Here is a 21,325-nt window from a genome sequence, read left to right on the forward strand (position 1 = left end):
AAGAGGAGCAATAAACTCCAGATTTCTCTAGTATTAATTTTAGGGGCTTTCCCAGGTGGGACAGCACTAAAGAATTTGCCTACCAATGCAGGAGATGTAAGATTCCTGATTTGGGAGGATCCCCTGAAGAAGGAAATGGCAACTCACTCCAGTATTGTTGCCTGGGAAATCCCATGGACAGAGGAGCCTGGTGGGCTACAGTCTGTGGGACAGCAAAGATTCAGACATGCTACACAAATGCACATCAGTTTATTTTATCAGCAGTTGCTATTTTTTCAGAAGGAAAATATTTTATCATCCCAATATAAGGCAAATAGTTTAAACAGGGAAGGGGAAAAACTCGAAAGCTAAATCAATGTTTTTTTTAATATACTTAATTCAATACAGTAAAAATGCCTCATATTGTACCAAGAAGTTATATTTTAAATAATTTTTAAATCCTCATTATAGTAACAGAATTGTTGGCTTATATAAATATGTAGTTTCAAAATTATGAAATATCAGTTATACAGCCTGCTCTATATCTTACAAAGTGTGAGATGTTATTTTCAAAGCCCTAAATACATACTACAATCTTTGAGCCACCATCCAAGTGTCAATTTAATATCCCTCAGAAGAACTTTTAAAATTACCATAAAGGAATTTCTTTTCACAGACATTACATCTTGCCTCAAACAATTAAAAATGAGGGGAGACAATCTGTTACCTAAATGATGTACTGTCAGATCAATTTCATTATTACTGATTCTAGAATTTTTGTTAATATAAGAAATAAAATCGAACAAACCAATGCAATGAAAAGTTGTGAGAATTACTCCTTATTATGGAAGTTTAGGGGAGAATTTTTTAAGTTTCAAGGTAAAACACAAATTCTCTAAGTCATTTCCTTTAATGAATTTTCACACTGAGTATTTAATAGGATAATCACTAAATTATAAAAATAATCATACTCTAAGTCACTATATAATATCATGCAAAGAGGTATATATATTAGGCTTCAAAACATGCAAATACAAGTTTCAGTAATCCTTTGTTAGGGCAAGCATTAATCATTAGTAACATTTAACATGCTCTGGTCTGTAAAAGGTAAATCACTTTACTTATTGAAAAGTGTCAACCATTTTTCTAAATTAGAGGTATCTATAAACAGTTTATTATTCTCCCAAAGAGTCTCACAAAAAGCAAAAGGCACATAACTACATAACTATCTTTTATGATTCATATAAGAATAAAAATAATTTTTACATTTGAGAAGTACATCACATAAATTTTTAGATAGTATACATGAAAATGCTAGTTAACAGCCACGACCAACCAGGTTGCAAAAACAGAGTACTAGGGAAAAAACTTTTCTCAAGAGCTAAAATTTAATAATGCCTTACATTTCAAAATGATATTCATGAACTCTCACCTGATTGAGATAATGATATTCTTCTGGTTGTTTAAGATGGAATGCTAATCTCTCTTCTTCACTTGCTCCTGCCAGAAGGTAATAAAATACATGATAGTTCCTGTTGGAAACAAAGAAGTATGGTTTTATAATGAACATGGTCTATGGTTATCATTTAACAAGAAAAAGAAATTAATTTATAAACGGTTTCAGCTTTGCTTCATCTTTTTAATACAAAGGTGATAAACTCTACTGAAATACTACAAGGGAATTCTCTGGCAGTTTAGTAGTTAAGACTCAGTGCTTTCACTGCCATGACACAGGTTCAGTCCCTCGTAGGTGAACTAAGATTACACAAGCCACAAGGGATGGCCAAATAATAAGTACTACAAAATAAGATAATGTTTTGTATGCTGAATCAAAAGACAAAGGTGAAGGCAGCAATACACTAAAGACCTCTAAAAATTCCCTCCACAAGACCAATTAGAAAACTAACAAATTTGTCAGAATCAACTCTAGAAATCAACCAAAAATGTAAAGCAATCTAGAGAGTGTTTATACAAGAAAAAGAGCTGAATTTCAGTATAAACAGAACCTTGGTGGCCTTTTAACTTGCCCTATTCCATCTCCTGCTTACCAGATACATATAGCTTTCAATACCCACAGCTTACAACTGAGGTGGACACCAGAAGTCTGGCAGCTTCCAGAAGAGGGCAGAACAGGGGTGAAGTTCTTTTAGAACCTCATTCCCTGAAAAATATCATTATTTGAACTGTCTGGTAGTTCCATGGATGAAGTCACTTTCATTACTATTGATGTCTTTATTTGATACGATTCGGAGTTACTACCCCAGTATGAAAATCTTTGTTTCAGAGACATTTGTAAGAAACAATTAGTGGCAATTTTTTTGAATGTATCAGCTGCCTGAACCGATGAATAAATATTAGGGCAAACTGTAAGCTAACCAAACAACTTAAAGAGAAATGCTGGGAAATGAGACATCCACAGAGGCTTTAAAAAGCTCCAATGAGTTCCTGGGAATCTAGAAGGCCATAGGCATGCATAAAGTTGTGCCCATGCCCAGGGCTGCATGTCTACTCAGCAAAGACAAGAGGAAATACTAAGCTCTCACCTATCACTAACTCTGAAGATCTCCACAAGCAGGAAGTAAAGACTAAGGCAGAATTATAAAATGCCTGCCTAGGAGTTAAAAGTCATGGTCCCTGAAACAAACACTAGAAGACTTACTGTTACCAACCATTTATGGAACTCTCTGTTCAATCACTCCCTGGTGGCTCAGACGGTAAAGAATTTGCCTGCAAAGCATAAGACCCAGGTTCAATCCCTGGGTCAGGAAGGTCTCCTGGAGAAGGAAATGGCTAAGCACTCCAGTATTCTTGCCTGGAGAATTCCATGGACAGAGAAGCCTGGCAGGCTACAGCCCATGGGATCACAAAGATTTGGACATGGCTGACCAACTACCACTGAGAAGCTAACCAAGGGCTTCCCTGGTGGCTCAGTGGTAAAGAATCCTCCTGCCAATGCAAGAGACGCGAATTTGATTCCTGGGTAGGGAAGATCCCCTGGAGAAGGAAATGGCCACCCACTCCAGTATTCTTGCCTGGGAAATCCCATGGACAGAGGAATCTGGCAGGTTACAGTCCATGGAGTAGCAGAAGAGGCAGACACAACTTAGTGACTAAAAAACAAGTTAACCAAGCAGGTATTTAAATGGCTAAACTCGAAAAAAAGTTAGACTTCAAATTAGCTCAGAAAATTCACAAACAGCAGGAACAAAATTAACAACCACAAATCCTAGGAGGGGGAGGAACTCGTATCTACAGCTCCCAAATGATTATTTTTAAAGTCCAATTATTATTCTAAATGTCCAATTTTCAACAAAAATTTAAGTCATACAAGGAAACCAGAAACTGTAACACATACAAAGGAGAAAAACAATCAATAATAACTGTTCCTGAGGCAGTCTGGAGACTAACTTACTAGATAGGACTTTTAATTAGCTGTTTTAAATACATTCAAAAAACTAAAGAAAACCACGTTTAAAGAACTAAAGCATGAGAATGATGTCTCGTCAAATAGAAGCTATAGATGAATAGACAAATTATAAAAAATAATCAGAAAGTAATTCTAGGGTTGAAAAATATAATAAAATGAAAACCTATCTAGAGGAGCTCAACAGAAGATTTGTAGGCAGAAGAAAGAATCAGTGAACTTGAAAAAAGGTCAGTTAAAGCTAGCTAGTCTGAGGAAGAGAAAGAAAAATTATCAGTCTCAAGGCTTTGTGGGACACCATTAAACAGACACCAACAAATGCACAATATGGAACACCAGTATATGCACAATGGGAGTGCCAAAAGCAGAAGAAAAGAAGAGAAAGAATATTTGAAAAAAATAATGACCAAAGTCCCCCCAAATTTGATGATAAACACTAAGCTCTACATCTAAGAAACTTAATGAACTCCAGGAGAGAAAAACTCAGAGATCCACATCTGGACAAATTAAAACTATTAAAAGACAAAGACAAAATTTTCAAAGCACCATGAGAGAAATGCCTCATCAAGGGATCCTAATGTAAGATTACCACCTGATTTCTCATCAAGAGCCATGGAAAGGAAAACAGATTCAAAGTACTAAAAGAAAAAAAAAAAAATCAAGAATTATATATCCAGCAAAACTATCCTCAAAAAAAAAAGAAGAAATTAGGATATTCCCAGATAAATCAAAACTAAATACTTCACAGCTAACAGATGGACCCTTTAAAAAATGCTAAAAGGAGCTTTTATGGCTGAAATTAAAGAAGATAAGATTCAATTAAGCATGAAGAAATAAATAGTATCAGTAACAGTAACTACATAGGTAAATATTGTAAAAGGTAGTATAAATGTCTGTGTTGTTTGTAAGGCTTTTTCCCCTCCAACTAGACATTGGCAAAAAGCAACAACTATAAATCCATACTGATGAGTCTACTATTATAAACATTTGTACAACACTAACAACACAAAGTATAGAGAAAGTAACATAGGATAATGCTTAATGAACCTTTATTATATAAAAGGACTACACTAAGCATCTCATAAACATTATTTCATTTAATCTTCTAAACAACTAAAGGATAGTTTTCCATTTACAAAATAGGAAAAAGTATCTAAGAAGCAGAGAAGTTAGGTGAGATGCCAAAGGCATATCCAATACTTGAAATGTAGGCTTGCTTAACTTCAAAGTCTGGCTCTTCATTTTGTCTCACTGTAACATGAAGCAAATCATTTATCTCTCTGATATTTGGCTTCCTCATCTAAAGGAAGTTACATATATATCATCTCTGAAATTCCATATACCTCAAAGATTATAATAAAGCTAAGAGCTTCATTAAAAACTTTTCTCAAATTAGAGAAAGAACACTAAGACATGGCAAAAGATCCAAAAACAAATCAAGAGATACCACTTAAGACACCACTATTTTCCTGTTCTGTTAGTCTTCCCAGAATTTAGAAAAGACAGCAATTCTATATAGTCGTTAAAAATATCTCACAGCATCTTCAAAAAGTACAGTAGTCTTCCCATGACAGAAATAGCAATTATATGTAAAGCTATGCATGGTATAAACTGAATTAAAACTCATAATACACAAAGATCTGAGAAGTCAATCTGTATGATACAAGTGTTACACTCAATTTAATTACAATCTCAATTACACAAATTAAAATATGTACCGTTCATTATGCTCTTGATAAACGAGTCTAGACTTCTCCAGTAGATACTTTTCAACATAGGCACTAGAATAAAAATAGAATTGGTTGATATAAATAATAAAAGCCTAATATAAGGTAGACAAATATTTTATTAGAAAAGATGCAAAAGTCTAAAGAATACTATTCAGAGTACATTTTCCACTATCATTGATGGTACAGTGGTGAGCATAGCTGCCTTCCAGAGTATATTTACCATTATAATTGTGTTATGGACATTGTTAGTGTTATCCATGTTAAATTCATAAACTCTTATTTTTTTTTAACTTTCCATAAAGTAAAATAAAGTCAGGAGTTCAAAACATGGCACTCAAGACCCTACAATGACACAGACTTTACTTTATTTCCAGGCTCAATACCACAGTGAAAGTGAAAGTGAAGTCGCTCAGTCGTGTCCGACTCTTTGCGACCCCGCGGACTGTAGCCTACCAGGCTCCTCCGTCCATGGGATTCTCCAGGCAAGAATACTGGAGTGGGTTGCCATTTCCTTCTCCAGCGGATCTTCCCAACCCAGGGATTGAACCCGGGTCTCCCGCAGTGGAGGCAGACACTTTAACCTCTGAGTACATTCTTTCAAATATTATACTTTGGCTAGCCTACTAAATAAGGCTCAAAGATATACTTTCTTTACATACCCATGCTGTTGCCACATCCTGGAATAAATGTGTTTATAGCTTGCCAATTTCCTAAGTAAGCACTCATTAATTGGGCACTGTGTAAGCACTGTTCAGATACAGAAATAAGTGATACACTACCTGTTTTCAAGTGATATACTACCTGTTTTCAAGGGGCTGATACTGAGCTGACAGGATTTATTATAGAGCAATGACCAGAATATTATAAATGTAAAAAGAGAGACACATATGATTCAATTCAAGAAGGAAACAGGATGTAAGGAAGAACTCCCATAGAGAGTGAGTACACAGTACTTACTAATATGGATATAAAAATCATAAATAAAAACTAGCACACAACACAACAACCAGTTTACATATGTACGTATAAAAATATGTCTGTATGTGTACATCTGTGGGTGTTTGTGTCTTTGTATTGATCAAATGAGAATCTTTTCTCAGGAATGCAAAATGATCCAATGTTGGGAAAATAATGATAATACTAATAAATTCAAGGGTGAAGATCAGACTAATTTCCATGGATGCCAAAAAGGCCTTTAATAAAATTCAGTAGCCATTACTGACAAAAATACTCAAAGAAAATTAAAATCAATGCTGAATTCATTAACATGATAATATGTCCTGAAAAGCCAATATTCTACTTAGTGAAGAAAAGTAAAGGCATTCACACAAGTATCTAGAAAAATATTATCATAGTTTAGCAGGTATGTAATCAAACAAGATAGAAAATAATCAGAGATATAGGAACAGAAAATAAAGTTAAACTATTTTAGTAGATAATGTAATAAACCTAGAAATGGTAAGAGAAACAATCAACAGTAAAACTAATACAAATAATAATTCAGCAAGATAGTAAGATATAAAATTAATATACAAATCAATAGAAGTAATTGGGGCTTCCCTGGTGGCTCAGATGGTAAAGAATCTGCCTGCAGTGCAGGAGATCTGGGTTCAATTTCTGGGTCAGAAAGATCCTCTGGAGAAGGGAATGGCTACCCACTCCAGTATTCTTGCCTGGAGAATTCGATGGACAGAGGAGCATGGGAGGTTACAGTTGATGGGGTCGCAAAGATTCGGACACAACTGAGCAACTAACACATACAAGTAATGTACAGTTTTAGAAGATATAATGTAAGAGAAAAATCACACTTTTAATAAAAATAAAACATTAAAAATAACATAATATTTAGGAATAAACTCAATAAGAAATATAAAAAGCTAAAAAACATGTCTAAAAACAATAAAGATGTTAATTACTCCAAAATTTATTAATCCAATAAAACCAAGCCATGAAAGACATGGAAGATTCTTCAATATATATTGCTAAAGAAGAAAGAATGCAATCCGTAAAGACTATATGCTATATAATTTCCAATTATGTGGCATTCTAGAAAAGGCAAACCTATTACAACAGTGAAAAGATCGGCGGCTGCCAAAGGTTAGTGGGTAGAAAGGGATGAACACGTGGGCACAGAGGATTTTTAGGGCAGTGAAACTATACCTTTATACATTTATCAAAGCCCATTCAATGAACAACAAATGGAACACACTAATTCAAGATATTATCAACAGACGAAACTAGGGGATAGCGTGAAGAGGCATAAGGGAACACTCCTTATTCTGTTCATTTTTGTCATTAATCTAGAACTGTTCTAAAAGTAGTCTATTAAAAGAATACTGCTGGCACAATCAGAGGACTCTGATCACAGACTGTAATAGCAAAAACTGTAACTATGACAAAATTAAATACCCTGAGTATAAAATAGTATACAGGAAAATGTCATTGTGGCTGCTTTAGGAAATACAGTAATTATTTCAAGGGGTCAAGTTATGTACCCAATTTACTCAAAGACAATTTTTTTAAAATGAATATATGCATAACAAAGAAAGATAAAGCAAATGCATATAGTTGTTAACAATTTATAAATCTAAGTACGGGTGGATGGATGGTACGCTATTCTTAGAACTTTCCTCAGGTTTGAACTTTTCCAAAAGAAAAAAAAATTGAGAAAAAAAATTTAATGTAAATACTAATGTCACTATTTTCATTAAAGAGCAAACGAAAAACCTATGGTTTATAAAGGGGCAACGGCAAACATTTAAACATCTCCAAAGCCTGATACTGCTACTTACCCAAGTACAGTGCCTGTTTCTTGGTAATTTACTTGAATAAACTTGCCAAAACGACTTGAATTGTTATTATGAGCTGTCTTTGCATTTCCAAAGGCCTGTCAAAATAAATAATTCTATTTTTTAAAATGGAATATCCTTAGATCATCTCAACAAGAAAAAAGTGCTAAAGAGATACTAGAAAAGCAATTCACTTATAGCTTCAGGCTCTCATACTTCAGGTAAAGTAACTAATATTTGTAATAAAGTCAAGTAGATTGCATTTTATGCTACTGAGTAAAATAAGTCTTAATTATAAAAACTTATTGCTCATTACAAATCAGATTTCACTTTCACATTCCTGTGCCAGCAAATTTTCTTAATACATTTATTATAATATATATTTAATACATATATACATTTTAAAATCTTGCTAAACTGAAATAACAGGCTAGGAAAAGAATAATTACATCAAAACAATTATAATTTAGAATAGTATAGATGAAATAAAGTTTCATCATGCAATATACTATACTGTATTTTGCCTATTTAAAACAAAACTGTGGTACATATACACAATGGAGTATATACACTCAGCCATTAAAAAGAATACATTTGAATCAGTTCTAATGAGGTGGATGAAACTGGAGCCTATTATACAGAGTGAAGTAAGCCAGAAAGAAAAACACCAATACAGTATACTAACGCATATATATGGAATTTAGAAAGATGGTAATGATAACCCTGTATGTGAGACAGCAAAAGAGACACAGATGTATAGAACAGTCTTTTGGACTCTGTGGGAAAGGGAGAGAGTGGGATGATTTGGGAGAATGGCATTGAAACATGTATAATATCATGTAAGAAATGAATCACCAGTCCACGTTCAATGCAGGATACAGGATGCTTGGGGCCGATGCACTGGGATGACCCAGAGGGATGGAACGGGGAGGGAGGTGGGAGGGGGGTTCAGGATGGGGAACACGTGTACACCTGTGGCGGATTCATGTTGAAGTATGGCAAAACCAACATAATATTGTAAAGTAATTAGCCTCCAATTAAAATAAATAAATTTAAATTTAAAAAAACTACAATACTATTTTAGAAAGAATAAAAAAAAATATAAGCTTCCTAAGTTACAATCCATGCAATGGATTATACTTAAGTATATACCATGTAAGTATATACACTAAGTATGTACCATGCAATGAAATGTTACCTAGCAATAAAGATGAAACTACTGATACAGATGTCAACATTGATAAATATTAAACGTTATGCTATGAAAGAACACACAAGAGTACATATTATAATATAAAATTCTAGAAAAGGCAAAGCAAGAGTAACAAGAAGCAGATTAGAAGCTGTCTGGGAATGGGGTAGGAGTGGGAAATATCTAGAAAAGGGACACAAGGGGTAATGAAAATATTCTATAACTTGATTCTATGATGGTGGTTACCTGGCATATGCATTTATCAAAAATGACTAAATCATACATTTTAAGTGGCTATATACTATTTCAAGTTATATCTCAATAAAATTGAAATTTAAGAACCCATGGTTGAACTCACATATTCAATAACTTAAACGAAATCTTCAATACATACTGCTGAATGAAAGAAGGCAGTCTTAAAACATTACATACTGTATGTTTTCATTAATATGACATTAAAAAAAAAAAAAGGAAGAACAAACAAATTGTCTCCACAAGTTAATGGGAGTATGGAAGGGCAGAGGGCATGAAAATAAGGAAAAGCATCAGGGAGTTTTACAAGGATAGTGGAACTACTCTGCATCCTCACTGCATACAGATGACTACACAAATTAGTGTGTTTTATCATTTATACAATTCTACTATAACGGTATTTTTAAATTTTAATCTCTACTTTTAAAAGTAAACATTAAAAAACAAAGCAAATAAAAGACAATTTCAGATATACAAATGTGAAAATATTCATCACAGTGAACCCACACTAAAAGAAACAAAGGAATTCCTTCGTGCAGAAGGAAAATGATACCATGTTCAAATACAGATCAATGTAAGGAATGAAAACAGCAGAAATAGTAACTAAAGGAGTAAATATATAAAATACATTTTATTACTTAGGTCTCTTGAAAAGATTACTAAGGATGAGATCAGAGAAAATGGTAAAGGTCTCTGAAATCCCTCTCCCCTTCATAAAAGAAATAAGACTAACAAAAATTGTCAAAATCAACTTTTTGATGATTCTGGAAGTTAATGAAAGGCTTAGAGTAATCCCTTATAAGAATAATATTTAATCAAGGAAAACAGCTGGATTTCAGTAAGAAAAGCAAGCGATGATGGCATTTTAACTTACCTGATTACCAATTCCCTCTCCCTAGCTCCACATTGAAAAGAAAACCAACGCCCTACAATTACAGTTTTCAAAAAGCAGTCTCACATAGAAACCACTGGAAAGATCAGACTAGAGTTAAAGTCAAAGCCTTGTCCCACAGATAATCGTCACAATTTGACCTATTTGGCATTTTCCTAGAAAACCTCATTCAAAGGGCTATCTTTATTTGACCTAACAAGAAGTCATCACTCACTGAGAGCAGCCTTTTTCCCATCAAAAGTAGACTGCCATATGATTCACCAATCCCACTGTTCAGCATATATCAGGAGAAAAATCTATTTTGAAAAGATACATGCACCCCTATATTCACAGTCGCACTATTTACAAGAGCCAAGACATGGAAACAACCTAAATGTCCACGGACAGATGAATGGATATAGATGTGGCATCTGTACGCAAATCAAGAAGAAATGGTTAGAATCAGACATGGAACAACGGACTGGTTCCAAATTGGGAAAGGAACATGTCAAAGCTGTATATTGTCACCCTCCTTATTTAACTTATATGCAGAGTACATCATGCGAAATGCAGGGCTGGGTAAAGCACAGGCTGGAATCAAGATTGCTGGGAGAAATATCAGTAATCACAGCTATGCAGAAAATATCACACTTATGGCAAAAAGCAAAGAAGAAATAAAGAGCCTCTTAATGAAAGTGAAAGAGGAGAGTGAAAAAGCTGGCTTAAAACTCAACATTCAAAAAACAAAGATCATGGCATCCGGTCCTATCACTTCATGACAAATAGATGGGGAAACAATGGAAACAGTGACAGACTTCATTTTCTTGGGCTCCAAAATCACTACAGATGGTGACTGCAGCCATGAAATTAAAAGATGCTTGACCCTTGGAAGAAAAGCCATGACAAACCTAGACAGTGTATTGAAAAGCAGAGACATTACTTAGATGACAAAGGTCCATCTAGTCAAGGCTATGGTCATGTATGGATGTGAGAGTTGGACCAAAAAGAAAGTTGAGTGCCAAAGAATTGATGCTTTTGAACTGTGGTACTAGAGAAGACTTTAGAGTCCCTCAGACTGCAAAGAGATCAAACCAGTCAATCATAAAGGAAATCAGTCCTGAATATTCATTGGACGGACTGATGCTGAAGCTGAAACTCCAACAGTCTGGCCACCTGATGCGAAGAACTGACTCACTGGAAAAGACCCTGATGCTGGGAAAGATTGAAAGCAGTAGGAGAAGGGGACAACAGAGGATGAGATGGCTGGATGGCATCACCGACTCGATGGACATGAGTTTAAGCAAGCTCCAGGAGTTGGTGATGGACAGGGAAGCCTTGCGTGCCACAGTCCATGGTGTTGCAAAGAGTTCGACACGACTGAGAGACTGAACTGAACTGATACATAAACAATGGAACAATACTCGGCCATAAAAAAGAATAAAATAATGCCTTCTGCAACAACATAGATGGACCTAGAGGTTTTATACTAAGTGAAATCAGAAAGAGAAAGAAAATTCCATAGATTTCATATGTAGAATCTAAAATATGACACAAATAAACTTATTTATGAAACAAACAGGCTCACAGACATAGACATAGAAAATATTTGGTTTCCAAAGGGGAAAGGGGTTGGAGAGGGATTAATTCGAATTTGAGCTTAGCAGATACACACTATTATATGTAAACAGATAAACAACAAGGTCCTACTGTATAGCAAAGGGAATTAACTATATTCAGTATCTTGTAATGACCTATAATGGAAAAGAATATGAAAAAGAGTATGTGTACATATGTGTGTGTGTGTGTGTATATATATGTAACTGAATCACTTTGTGTTGTAAACCAGAAACTAAAACAACATTGCAAATCAACTATACTTCAATAAAAGAAAGAGAAGAAAAAAGAAATGGTGAGAGCAGACATCTGTATCTTCTTTCTGACCAAAGCATTACTATTAAGTATGTTTTTAACCTATATTTTTATAAATAGGTGTTCTTAATCAGACTGAGAAAGTTCCTTCTTATTCTGTTTGTTGAGAGTGTCTTTTTTTTGTTTGCTTGTTTTAATCATGAAAAGGTGGTGTTTTTGTCAAATGCTTTTACTGCTATCTATTCAGATAATGGTGTAGCTTTTGTCCTTTAGTCTACTAATGTTTAACACTGCATTTATTTTTATATTGTTTAACCAATCTTTCATTCCTTAATATAAATCCTACTTTACCATAATACTTCTTTTATATTTTGCTGAATTGTTTGCTAGTATTTCCTTAAGAATTTCTCTGTTTCAAGGGATACTGGTCTGTAGTTTTCTTATGTTGTGGTGTCTTTGTCTAACTTTAGTATCAGTGAAATATTTTGGACCTTGTAAAATTAGAAACTTTTCCTCCCTCCTGTTCTATTTCTTGGAAGAATTTTGAAGGATTTGTGTTAATTCTTCTTTAAATGTTTGGTAGAATACATCAGTGAATCCATCTGGTCCTAGGCATGATTTCTTTCTTAAGCTTTTCACTGCTAAGAAACAGACTCACAGACCTAGAAAACAAACTTATGGTTACCCAAGGGAAAAGGGGGTGAAAGAGGGACAAATTAGGACTTTGGGGTTAGCAGAAACACAGTACTACATATAAAACAGATAAACAACAAGGTCCGACTGTATAATCATATTATATGGTTATAATATGTATATGATTATCTGATTTATAATTATATATAAAGAATCATATTCAATATCCTATAAAAAACCATAATGGAAAAGAATTCGAAAAAGAGTGTGTGTGCGTGCATGCTCAGTTGCTCAGTTGTGTCTGACTCTGTGCGACCCCATGGAACCCACCAGGCTCCTCTGTCCATGTGATTCTCCAGGCAAGAATACTGGAGTGGGTTGTCATGCCTCCTCTAGGGGATCTTCCCAACCCAGGGATTGAACCCAGGTCTCCTGCATCACAGGTGGATTCTTTACCATCTGAGCCACCAGGGATATATATAACTGAATCACTTTCCAGTATACCAGAAACTAATACAACACTGTAAATCAACCTACTTCATTATGAAAACTTTAAAATTTAAATTCTATAAAAGAGAGGGTTAAATCTGGGAGAAGATATGTATATATTTTCAGAACACATGTCTGATAACAGATTTGCACCCAGTATACACAAAGAATGGAGAAGGCAACGGCACCCCACTCCAGTACTCTTGCCTGGAAAATCCCATGGACGGAGGAGCCTGGTAGGCTGCAGTCCATGGGGTCGCTAAGAGTCGGACACGACTGAGCGACTTCACTTTCACTTCTCACTTTCATGCATTGGAGAAGGAAATGGCAACCCACTCCAGTGTTCTTGCCTGGAGAATCCCAGGGACAGGGGAGCCTGGTGGGCTGCCATCTATGGGGTCGCACAGAGTCGGACACGACTGAATCGACTTAGCAGCATACACAAAGAACTCTCTAAACACAACAATAACAAGTTGGGCAATAGATTTTGACAGACACTTGACCAAAGAAGAAATATAAGTGGCAAATAAACACATGAAAAGGTGTTCACATCATGAATGTATTATAGAATACACATTAAAATCATGAGATACCACTGTATACCTATTTGAAGGCTAAAATTAGAAAGGATGACTGTATCAAAGGTTAGCAAGGATATGGAATAACACGAACTGTATACACTGCTTGGTGGGAATGTAAAACAGTATGTACAATTTATACATAAGTTTGGCAGTTTCTTTAAAAGTTAAACATATACCTATGATAGGACCCAGGCTAGCCAGGTGGCTCAGTGGTAAAGAATTTGCCTCCCAATGCAAGAGATGCCAGTTCGATCCCTGGGTCAGGACCATTCCCTGGAGAAGGAAATGGCAACTTGTTCCAGTATTCTTACCTGGGAAATTTATGGACTGAGGAGCCCGGTGGGCTACACAGTCCATGGGGTGGCAAAACAGTCAGACATGACTTAGCAACTAAAATACAAAAACATACATGATATGATCCAGTCATTCCACTCCTAGCTATTTACCCAAGAAAAAAAACAGGTTATGTCCACACAAAAACATACTATTTTACATATAATAACCAAAAACTGGAAACAACCTACATGTTCATCAAAATATGAATGAATAAACCAAGTGTGGTAAACCCATACAATGCAATATGGAATACTGTCTTAGCAAAAGGGATTGTTGACACACACACAAAGTAACTATACCATGTGAGAGAAGTCAAACATAAAATAGCATGTACTATACAATTCCATTTATATATAACTGTAAAATGTACAAACTAACCTACAATGACAGAAAGCACGTAAGAGGTCTCTAGTAGATAAGAGGAGAAGGAGAAGTGAGAAAGAGGCATGGCAGAAGGATACGAGAAAATTTTAGGGATAATGGATATGTTTAGTATCTTGACTGTGTTGGTGGTTTAATGAGTATACACATACGACAAATTTATCAAATTGTACACTTTAAATCTGTGCAATTACACCTCACAAAAACTCTTTCAAAACAAGTAATATTAACTCTCTTTTAAGCTCTAAAACAAAAAGTGTATTCTGTTTCCTCTCTACCCTTGATGATATTACTTATAAAATATAACTAAAAAATTTTTCCCATAGTCTCTATATTTTCCAAGATGAACCCTTAGAATTTCAATCCTAGGCACAGATTTTAAAGCTGCAAAGACAAAAATATATTGAAAAGAATATTTTCCCCAACTACCCGTTACCATAGTCAGTTACACACAGGAGTCCTGCCCCTGCTATCTCCCTTTACAGGGGGATATATCTGATTCCAGTTATCTCTTTCCTTTGCATCACTATGGCCCAAAGTTCCTCTTTGAAAAAATACTGCCTCTGTTACATCTTTCGATCTTCCACACTGTCTCCTATCTTCCAGTTTTCCTTGGTAACTAAAAAATGATATCTATACTTCTATTTAGTTTTATTTCATTTTCTCACATCTAACAAATTTTAATTTTTTTTAAGATATGTTTAAGAGTAAGAAAAATTATTTCTATACACTTACCTCAAGTACTGGTCCAGCACCAAGAATAATTTGTTCCACTCCACTGGCAAATCCTTTCTGACTGAGGGCAGTGAGGTGATGAATAAGAAAGTTCGTGCTTTGAGTCTTTCCAGAACCGCTCTCTCCTGAAATAACGATGCACTGATTCTTTTTGCGCTGAAGCATGGCATGGTAAGCTACATCAGCCACAGCATATATGTGAGGCTCAAGTTTTCCCAATTGATGGTTATCATACATTTTGACATACTTGGGGTTATAAATAGGAAGAAACTTGAATGGGTTAATAGCTATTAGAATACTGCCAACATAGGTATAAATTTTTTCATGCTTAAAGCGATTTCGTAGGTTTTCTAAGAGAGTTTTCTCATTCAAATCAGGTAAGCTACATAAATCGTCAAAGTCCTTCTGCTGAGGCTGTGGAAGGAAACCCCGTTCCATCATCCTGCGACGTTCTTCTGTTACCCGTAGCCATGACTGAAGACTACCATAATGAATTGATCCATCGAGGTTTTTTTCTCTCAGAAGAAAACGGTAGTCCTCTCCACTCAGGCGATTTTCCAGAGCCATTCGGGGCCATAACATCATTCGCTGAACTGGGCAGTCTGTTGGATTGAGTATCCATTCTTCTCCACCAAATTCTTTTACCTCGGCTAGAACGTAACATTTTGTTTTGTCAAGATGAAGCTTGTTTATAAGTGAGTCAATCACCTCAGCAGCCGTGGAGTTTTTTCTGGCAGGAATCGGGCAGTAGATCGTCTCTTCTGAAATTGTCCCAGGATATATACGTAATGTATGCTCATTATCCTCAAAGCGTCGTCTTCCTCCATCATTTATATTCATATTGGATCCTGTCCCATCAGCATGGATGGTATGTGTTCAGGATTGCACAAATCATTTTCATGGCAAAAGAACTGCAACATAAAAGATGTCAAACACTAAGAAGTCATATTACACAAAAAAGAGGCTTAACAATTATGTTGATTATATCTTTTAGAACAAAAAATCCCAACTCTTCTCTTAGAATAGGAACAGTTCTTGAAAACAGTCTAACTGAGATCCCAGTATTTCATATATTGTCCAAACCTGGACGCTTCTAAAGCAGCCAAAATTTTTTCAATGTTTTGTTATATTAGTAATTCAAAACCCCAAAAGTAAAAATAATAATTAATTTGTCCTCTACTATCTCATATGTTTCTGAGGTAGGTACCTGGGATCAGAACCAACTTCTTTCTTTACATATGAAAAAGAGCCTCACTGAACACTGAATTGAGATGGACAAAACAATCACATAAATCTAATCATCATATATCCAAAAGCTCTTATGGATAAAGCAAAATCAAGAAAGAGTGTTACCAACAAAGCAAAAATTAGTGAAAGTAAAAACAGTAAAAAGATGAGATCAGATAAACAAATTAAACTAGATGGAGTTATAACCAAGAAAACAACAAGAGAATCCTTCAACTATACTGCTGCTGCTGCTAAGTCACCTCAGTCGTGTCCGACTCTGTGTGACCCCATAGAAGGCAGCCACCAGGCTGCCCCGTCCCTGGGATTCTCCAGGCAAGAACACTGGAGTGGGTTGCCATTTCCTTCTCCAATGCATGAAAGTGAAAAGTGAAAGTGAAGTCGCTCAGTCGTTTCCAACTCTTAGCGGCCCCATGGACTGCAGCCTACCAGGCTCCTCCGACCATGGGATTTTCCAGGCAAGAGTACTGGAGTGGGGTGCCATTGCCTTCTCCAACTATACTAGATACTAACAAAATGCTCTCCATAGTAGTTGTATCAACTGACTACTGCAGTCACCTAGGAAGAGCTTGTGTTTCTCTGCCTCCTAACCAAAAGTCAGTACTGTCAGACTGGAGTTTCTGCCAATGTAAGAAATGTAAAAAGCTGTTTCGGTACTTCAAATTGAATTTCCCTGATGACCACTGAGAAGGGGTAGTAACACATCCTATCATTTGCCATTGGGGCTATGATTGTTTATTCAATTTCCCCTTTTTGATTTGTTTTCTCATTATTAATTTGAATGAGTTTTTTATATATCCCATATATTCAATTTTTAGTTGAATGAGTGACAAATATCTGCTACCAATCAGTAGCTTATCCTTCTATTTTGTTCATGTTGCCTTCTGTTGTACAGAAGTTATATTTTTGATAAATTTATCAACCCTTTACAGGTTACTATTTCTTTTTTAATAAGCAACATTAGCAATTGCAGTTAACTTTCATTATGTGTTTATTTGTACTAGTCATTTTTCAAAGCATTGCACATGAATTATTTAATTTAAAACTCCCAAGTCATCCCTGAGGATTGTTTTTATCATCATTTTTACAAAAGAGAAAACACATACATTTTACATAACTTGACCAAATGTGATAAAGTTGAGATTTGAAGCAGGCAGTCTGGCTCTAAAACCTATATACTATTATCTCCTGGTATAGTTTTTCTAAATCTTCCTTTATCCTAAGGATATAAAGTTATTATCCTATATTTTCTCCTAAAAGACCAAAATTTTGCTTTCCTTATTTAAGTCTTTAATGCATACATAACTTATTTTCATGTATGTTGTAAGACAGGGCTCATAATTATTTTCAAATCAAATTCAGATTAGCCACTGAACCAGCACCACAATGAAGATTCTAATCTTTCCTCACTGACTCATAATGCTACCTCTGCCATGTGGCTAATTCCATATAAGTATCAATCTGTTCTGGGCTCTGTAATCTTTCTCACTAGTCTATTTACCAACAGTAAGCCTATCTTAATTAGTATAGCTTTATATCTGGAGGGCATATCACCTCAATTTGTTCCTCTTTAATGTTAGTTTAACTATGTACCACCATAAAAAATTTAAATATCAGTTTATCAACTACAATGAAAAAACTTTTCGGCATTTTGATGGATTTTATAGATCAATATTGAAAAAAACTGACATCCTACTGACTTCCCATTCATAAACACCATGTTGTTGTTTTTTGTAATCACATTGTTTCACTGCTAAGGATTATCTTATTTTCATATTCATCCAATCTTTTTTCAATTTAAATTTTGCAATTAAGAGATAATACTTGTTTACTTACCTCCTTAAACATTCTACATAACTGGATATTTTTCAGAATAATATTTTAATGTGATCAGAGTGAATTGCTCTTATGATTGTTGATTTTATTTTTCTCAGCATTAGATGACTTAATTAGTTTGAGAATTTAGCTTTATAGGTACACTTTTTGATGGAAGACTTGTTTTTCATACCAACATTTACTAAGAACCCATTATTTACTACTTTTTTTTAACACCACCACAATACTATTAATACTATTACAATACTATTACCTTTAAATTAATATTTTTAATACGACTGACATTTAATTTTCCCAGTTATCTCATAAATATTTTTCTTACATTTGGTCTATTCAAACAAGGAGATCTGACCTACAGTAACAGCACAGTTATGTTTTAAGCCAGGAGGTTTTTAGTTGGAAAGCTATGTTTGTGTTCTCCTGAATTCCTAGGAATAAAGCCTCATATAAACTATGGCCTCTGGCAACAGAAAGCAGCAAAGCTACTCCTTATGGTCACACAGGCTGTTCCCTGTACTATTCCAGGATACTGCATGCTGCTGCTGCTAAGTCTCTTCAGTCGTGTCCGACTCTGTGCGACCCCACAGACGGCAGCCCACCAGGCTCCCCCGTCCCTGGGATTCTCCAGGCAAGAATACTGTGGTGGGTTGCCATTTCCTTTTCCAATGCATGAAAGTGAAAAGTGAAAGTCAAGTCGCTCAGTCGTGTCCGACTCTTAACGACCTCATGGACTGTAGCCTACCAGGCTCCTCCGTCCATGGGATTTTCCAGGGAAGAGTACTGGAGTGGGTGCCATTGCCTTCTCCAAGGATACTGCATAACTCACCTATAAAGATGAATAGTATGGCAGCCCCAGAACCAAACTCAGAAATACTGTTTTCAATAGAGGAGCCCCACCTACCCTGGACTCGTGGTTACCAACGATTAGTCCAATTCCAGTGACATTTCTGCATTATCTCAAAAAGGCCAAAACCTCAGCTGCATTCCCTGAAAGCTCCCAGCCATAAGCCCTACTCATTGCTCTGTGTTCCATTCTCTTTCCAAGATAGAAATGTTTGCCTTATTTTGAGCCCCATTTATGTCAATTCAGTTATCTCTTTTTGTTACACAGTCACTTCTCTGTGTTAGAAAAAAGGGGTTCTCTCAAAATGTCACTCATAAATTTCCTGGTGGTCCAGAAGTTAGGACTCCATGCTTTCACTGCAGAGGGCCCAAGTTCAATACCTGGATGGAGAACTAAGATCCCACAAGCTGTGCAGCACACTCCCCCCCAAAATGTTTTTTAAAAAATCACTCATAAATACATCTTGACAGCAAGCCATGAGTGTTTATCAGAATCATCTGGGAAACATTTTAAAAATATACATTTCTAAGCCTCAAAATGGTTCTGAGGTTGGGAAAACAAAGCGATTCTTTTGTTGCTGGTCCAGAGAATAGCATTTGGGAATCGACGGTCTATATTTCCACTTTCCACTCCCTGACCACTCTTTCCACATAGCAAGCTACTGCCAATGTTTTTGAAAGATGTCACCAATGACCACAAAGCTGTCAAATCCAAGGGTTTTTTCTCAAACCTCATCTTAACACACCACACTGCAGCATTTGACTAAGGTGGCCATCCTCTCATTCTAAAAACAGCCCTCACATTACAAATATTTTTCTTATAATCTTCCTGATAGGTTCATTATTTTTTTTATGAATCACTCTTACAGTTCCTCTTCCACTATCTCACTTTAAAGACAAAAATATTCTCCCAATTTTTGATCTCAAACCAGTGCTCATTTGTCTGGTTGATTACATCTAGTCCTCTACAATTTACACTGTTACCTATTACCTATGAATGCTTTTGTACTGTACTGGCAGAACTGAACAATTATGACAGAGACCAATATAGTCCATAAAACTGAAAATGTTTATTATGTGTCCCTTAAAAGAAAAAGATGCCGACCCCTATTCTAGAAAAAGATGCCGACCCCTATTCTAGGATAACAACTAAAAAAAAAAAGGATAAAAACATAACTTCACAACTAATAGAATGAAAATATGGGATGATAAAAAATAATCTATTCAAAAGAGGGCAACAGAGGCATTTAGAACAGACAGAACAAACAGAAAGCAAACTAAATATAAGTAACTAAATTATTAAGTGTGAATGCGCCAATGAAAACAAAAGATTGTCAAAGCAGGTTTTTAAAATCCACCTATGTGCTGATTTCAATACACACAAGTGTATAATATGAGAATACAGAACCTAAAGTTAAAAAAAAAAAAAGAAGCTATACATGTAAATTCTAGCCAAAAGAAAGTTGGTATAATCAAAATAACTTCAAGCAAAATGGAAAAAGAAAGTTGAGTTAAATATCTCTTAAGCCCATTTTAGCTTTTACATACTGTAATACTAGGTTTACACCTGAGACAAAAGTCCCTGGATATCAGTGGTGACCCTGAAAAGCAGAAAACAGAAAAGAACTATAATAAGTTAAACAGGAAGTGACAGACTGGCAAGTAAGTAGACTGGCAGGTGTTCTCATATCTGCTATAGGAGAAAGGAGAAGACATATGAGTGAAATGTTTGTTAGAGGGCTTGAGAACACACCTTTATGATTATAAATAGAATCAAACAGAGAAGCAGACACCAAAAACTTAAAAAAAAAAAGAAGGTCTAATAAGCCAAGGTTCTTTGGTAAACAAGACTAAGATTTAAGTCAAAGGCAGACAGGTAACTCTTATGGAAAGAAAAAAATGACACTTTTTCTGGAAGAATTTAAAAACAAGAGTAAAAGGGTGGGTTATGAAATAGCTCTTCAGGTTAACATATGTTAAGAGTGCATATTAGCTGATCTTCATCACTAGACAGGCTGTTAGAGCCCCATTTTAACCTTTGGTAGATCAACAGCAACTAAAAGCCAAATTTGGTACTAAAAGAAAAAAAACCTTGTAGTATTTCAACTTAAGAAAGGGTGATGGAAGAAATGAGTTATCG

General features: G+C 35.4%; 1 protein-coding gene across 16 annotated transcripts in view; it reads right to left on the reverse strand.

Moving 5' to 3' along the window:
• The window catches only part of MYO9A (myosin IXA), a 256,411-nt gene that overhangs the window by 181,416 nt on the left and 53,670 nt on the right, over window positions 1–21,325 (reverse strand). For all 16 annotated transcript variants that reach the window (XM_027553121.1, XM_027553119.1, XM_027553117.1 and 13 more), the window contains exons 2-5: window positions 15,262–16,172; window positions 7,926–8,020; window positions 5,122–5,184; window positions 1,412–1,511 (exon numbers count right to left, since the gene is read on the reverse strand). In XM_027553121.1, the coding sequence (XP_027408922.1) occupies window positions 1,412–1,511; window positions 5,122–5,184; window positions 7,926–8,020; window positions 15,262–16,101 (1,098 nt within the window). In that variant the 5' untranslated portion in view covers window positions 16,102–16,172. The remainder of the gene's footprint in view (window positions 1–1,411; window positions 1,512–5,121; window positions 5,185–7,925; window positions 8,021–15,261; window positions 16,173–21,325) is intronic.

This window comes from Bos indicus x Bos taurus, chromosome 10, assembly GCF_003369695.1.
Source record: "Bos indicus x Bos taurus breed Angus x Brahman F1 hybrid chromosome 10, Bos_hybrid_MaternalHap_v2.0, whole genome shotgun sequence".
In the NCBI taxonomy this organism is placed as follows: domain Eukaryota; kingdom Metazoa; phylum Chordata; class Mammalia; order Artiodactyla; family Bovidae; genus Bos; species Bos indicus x Bos taurus.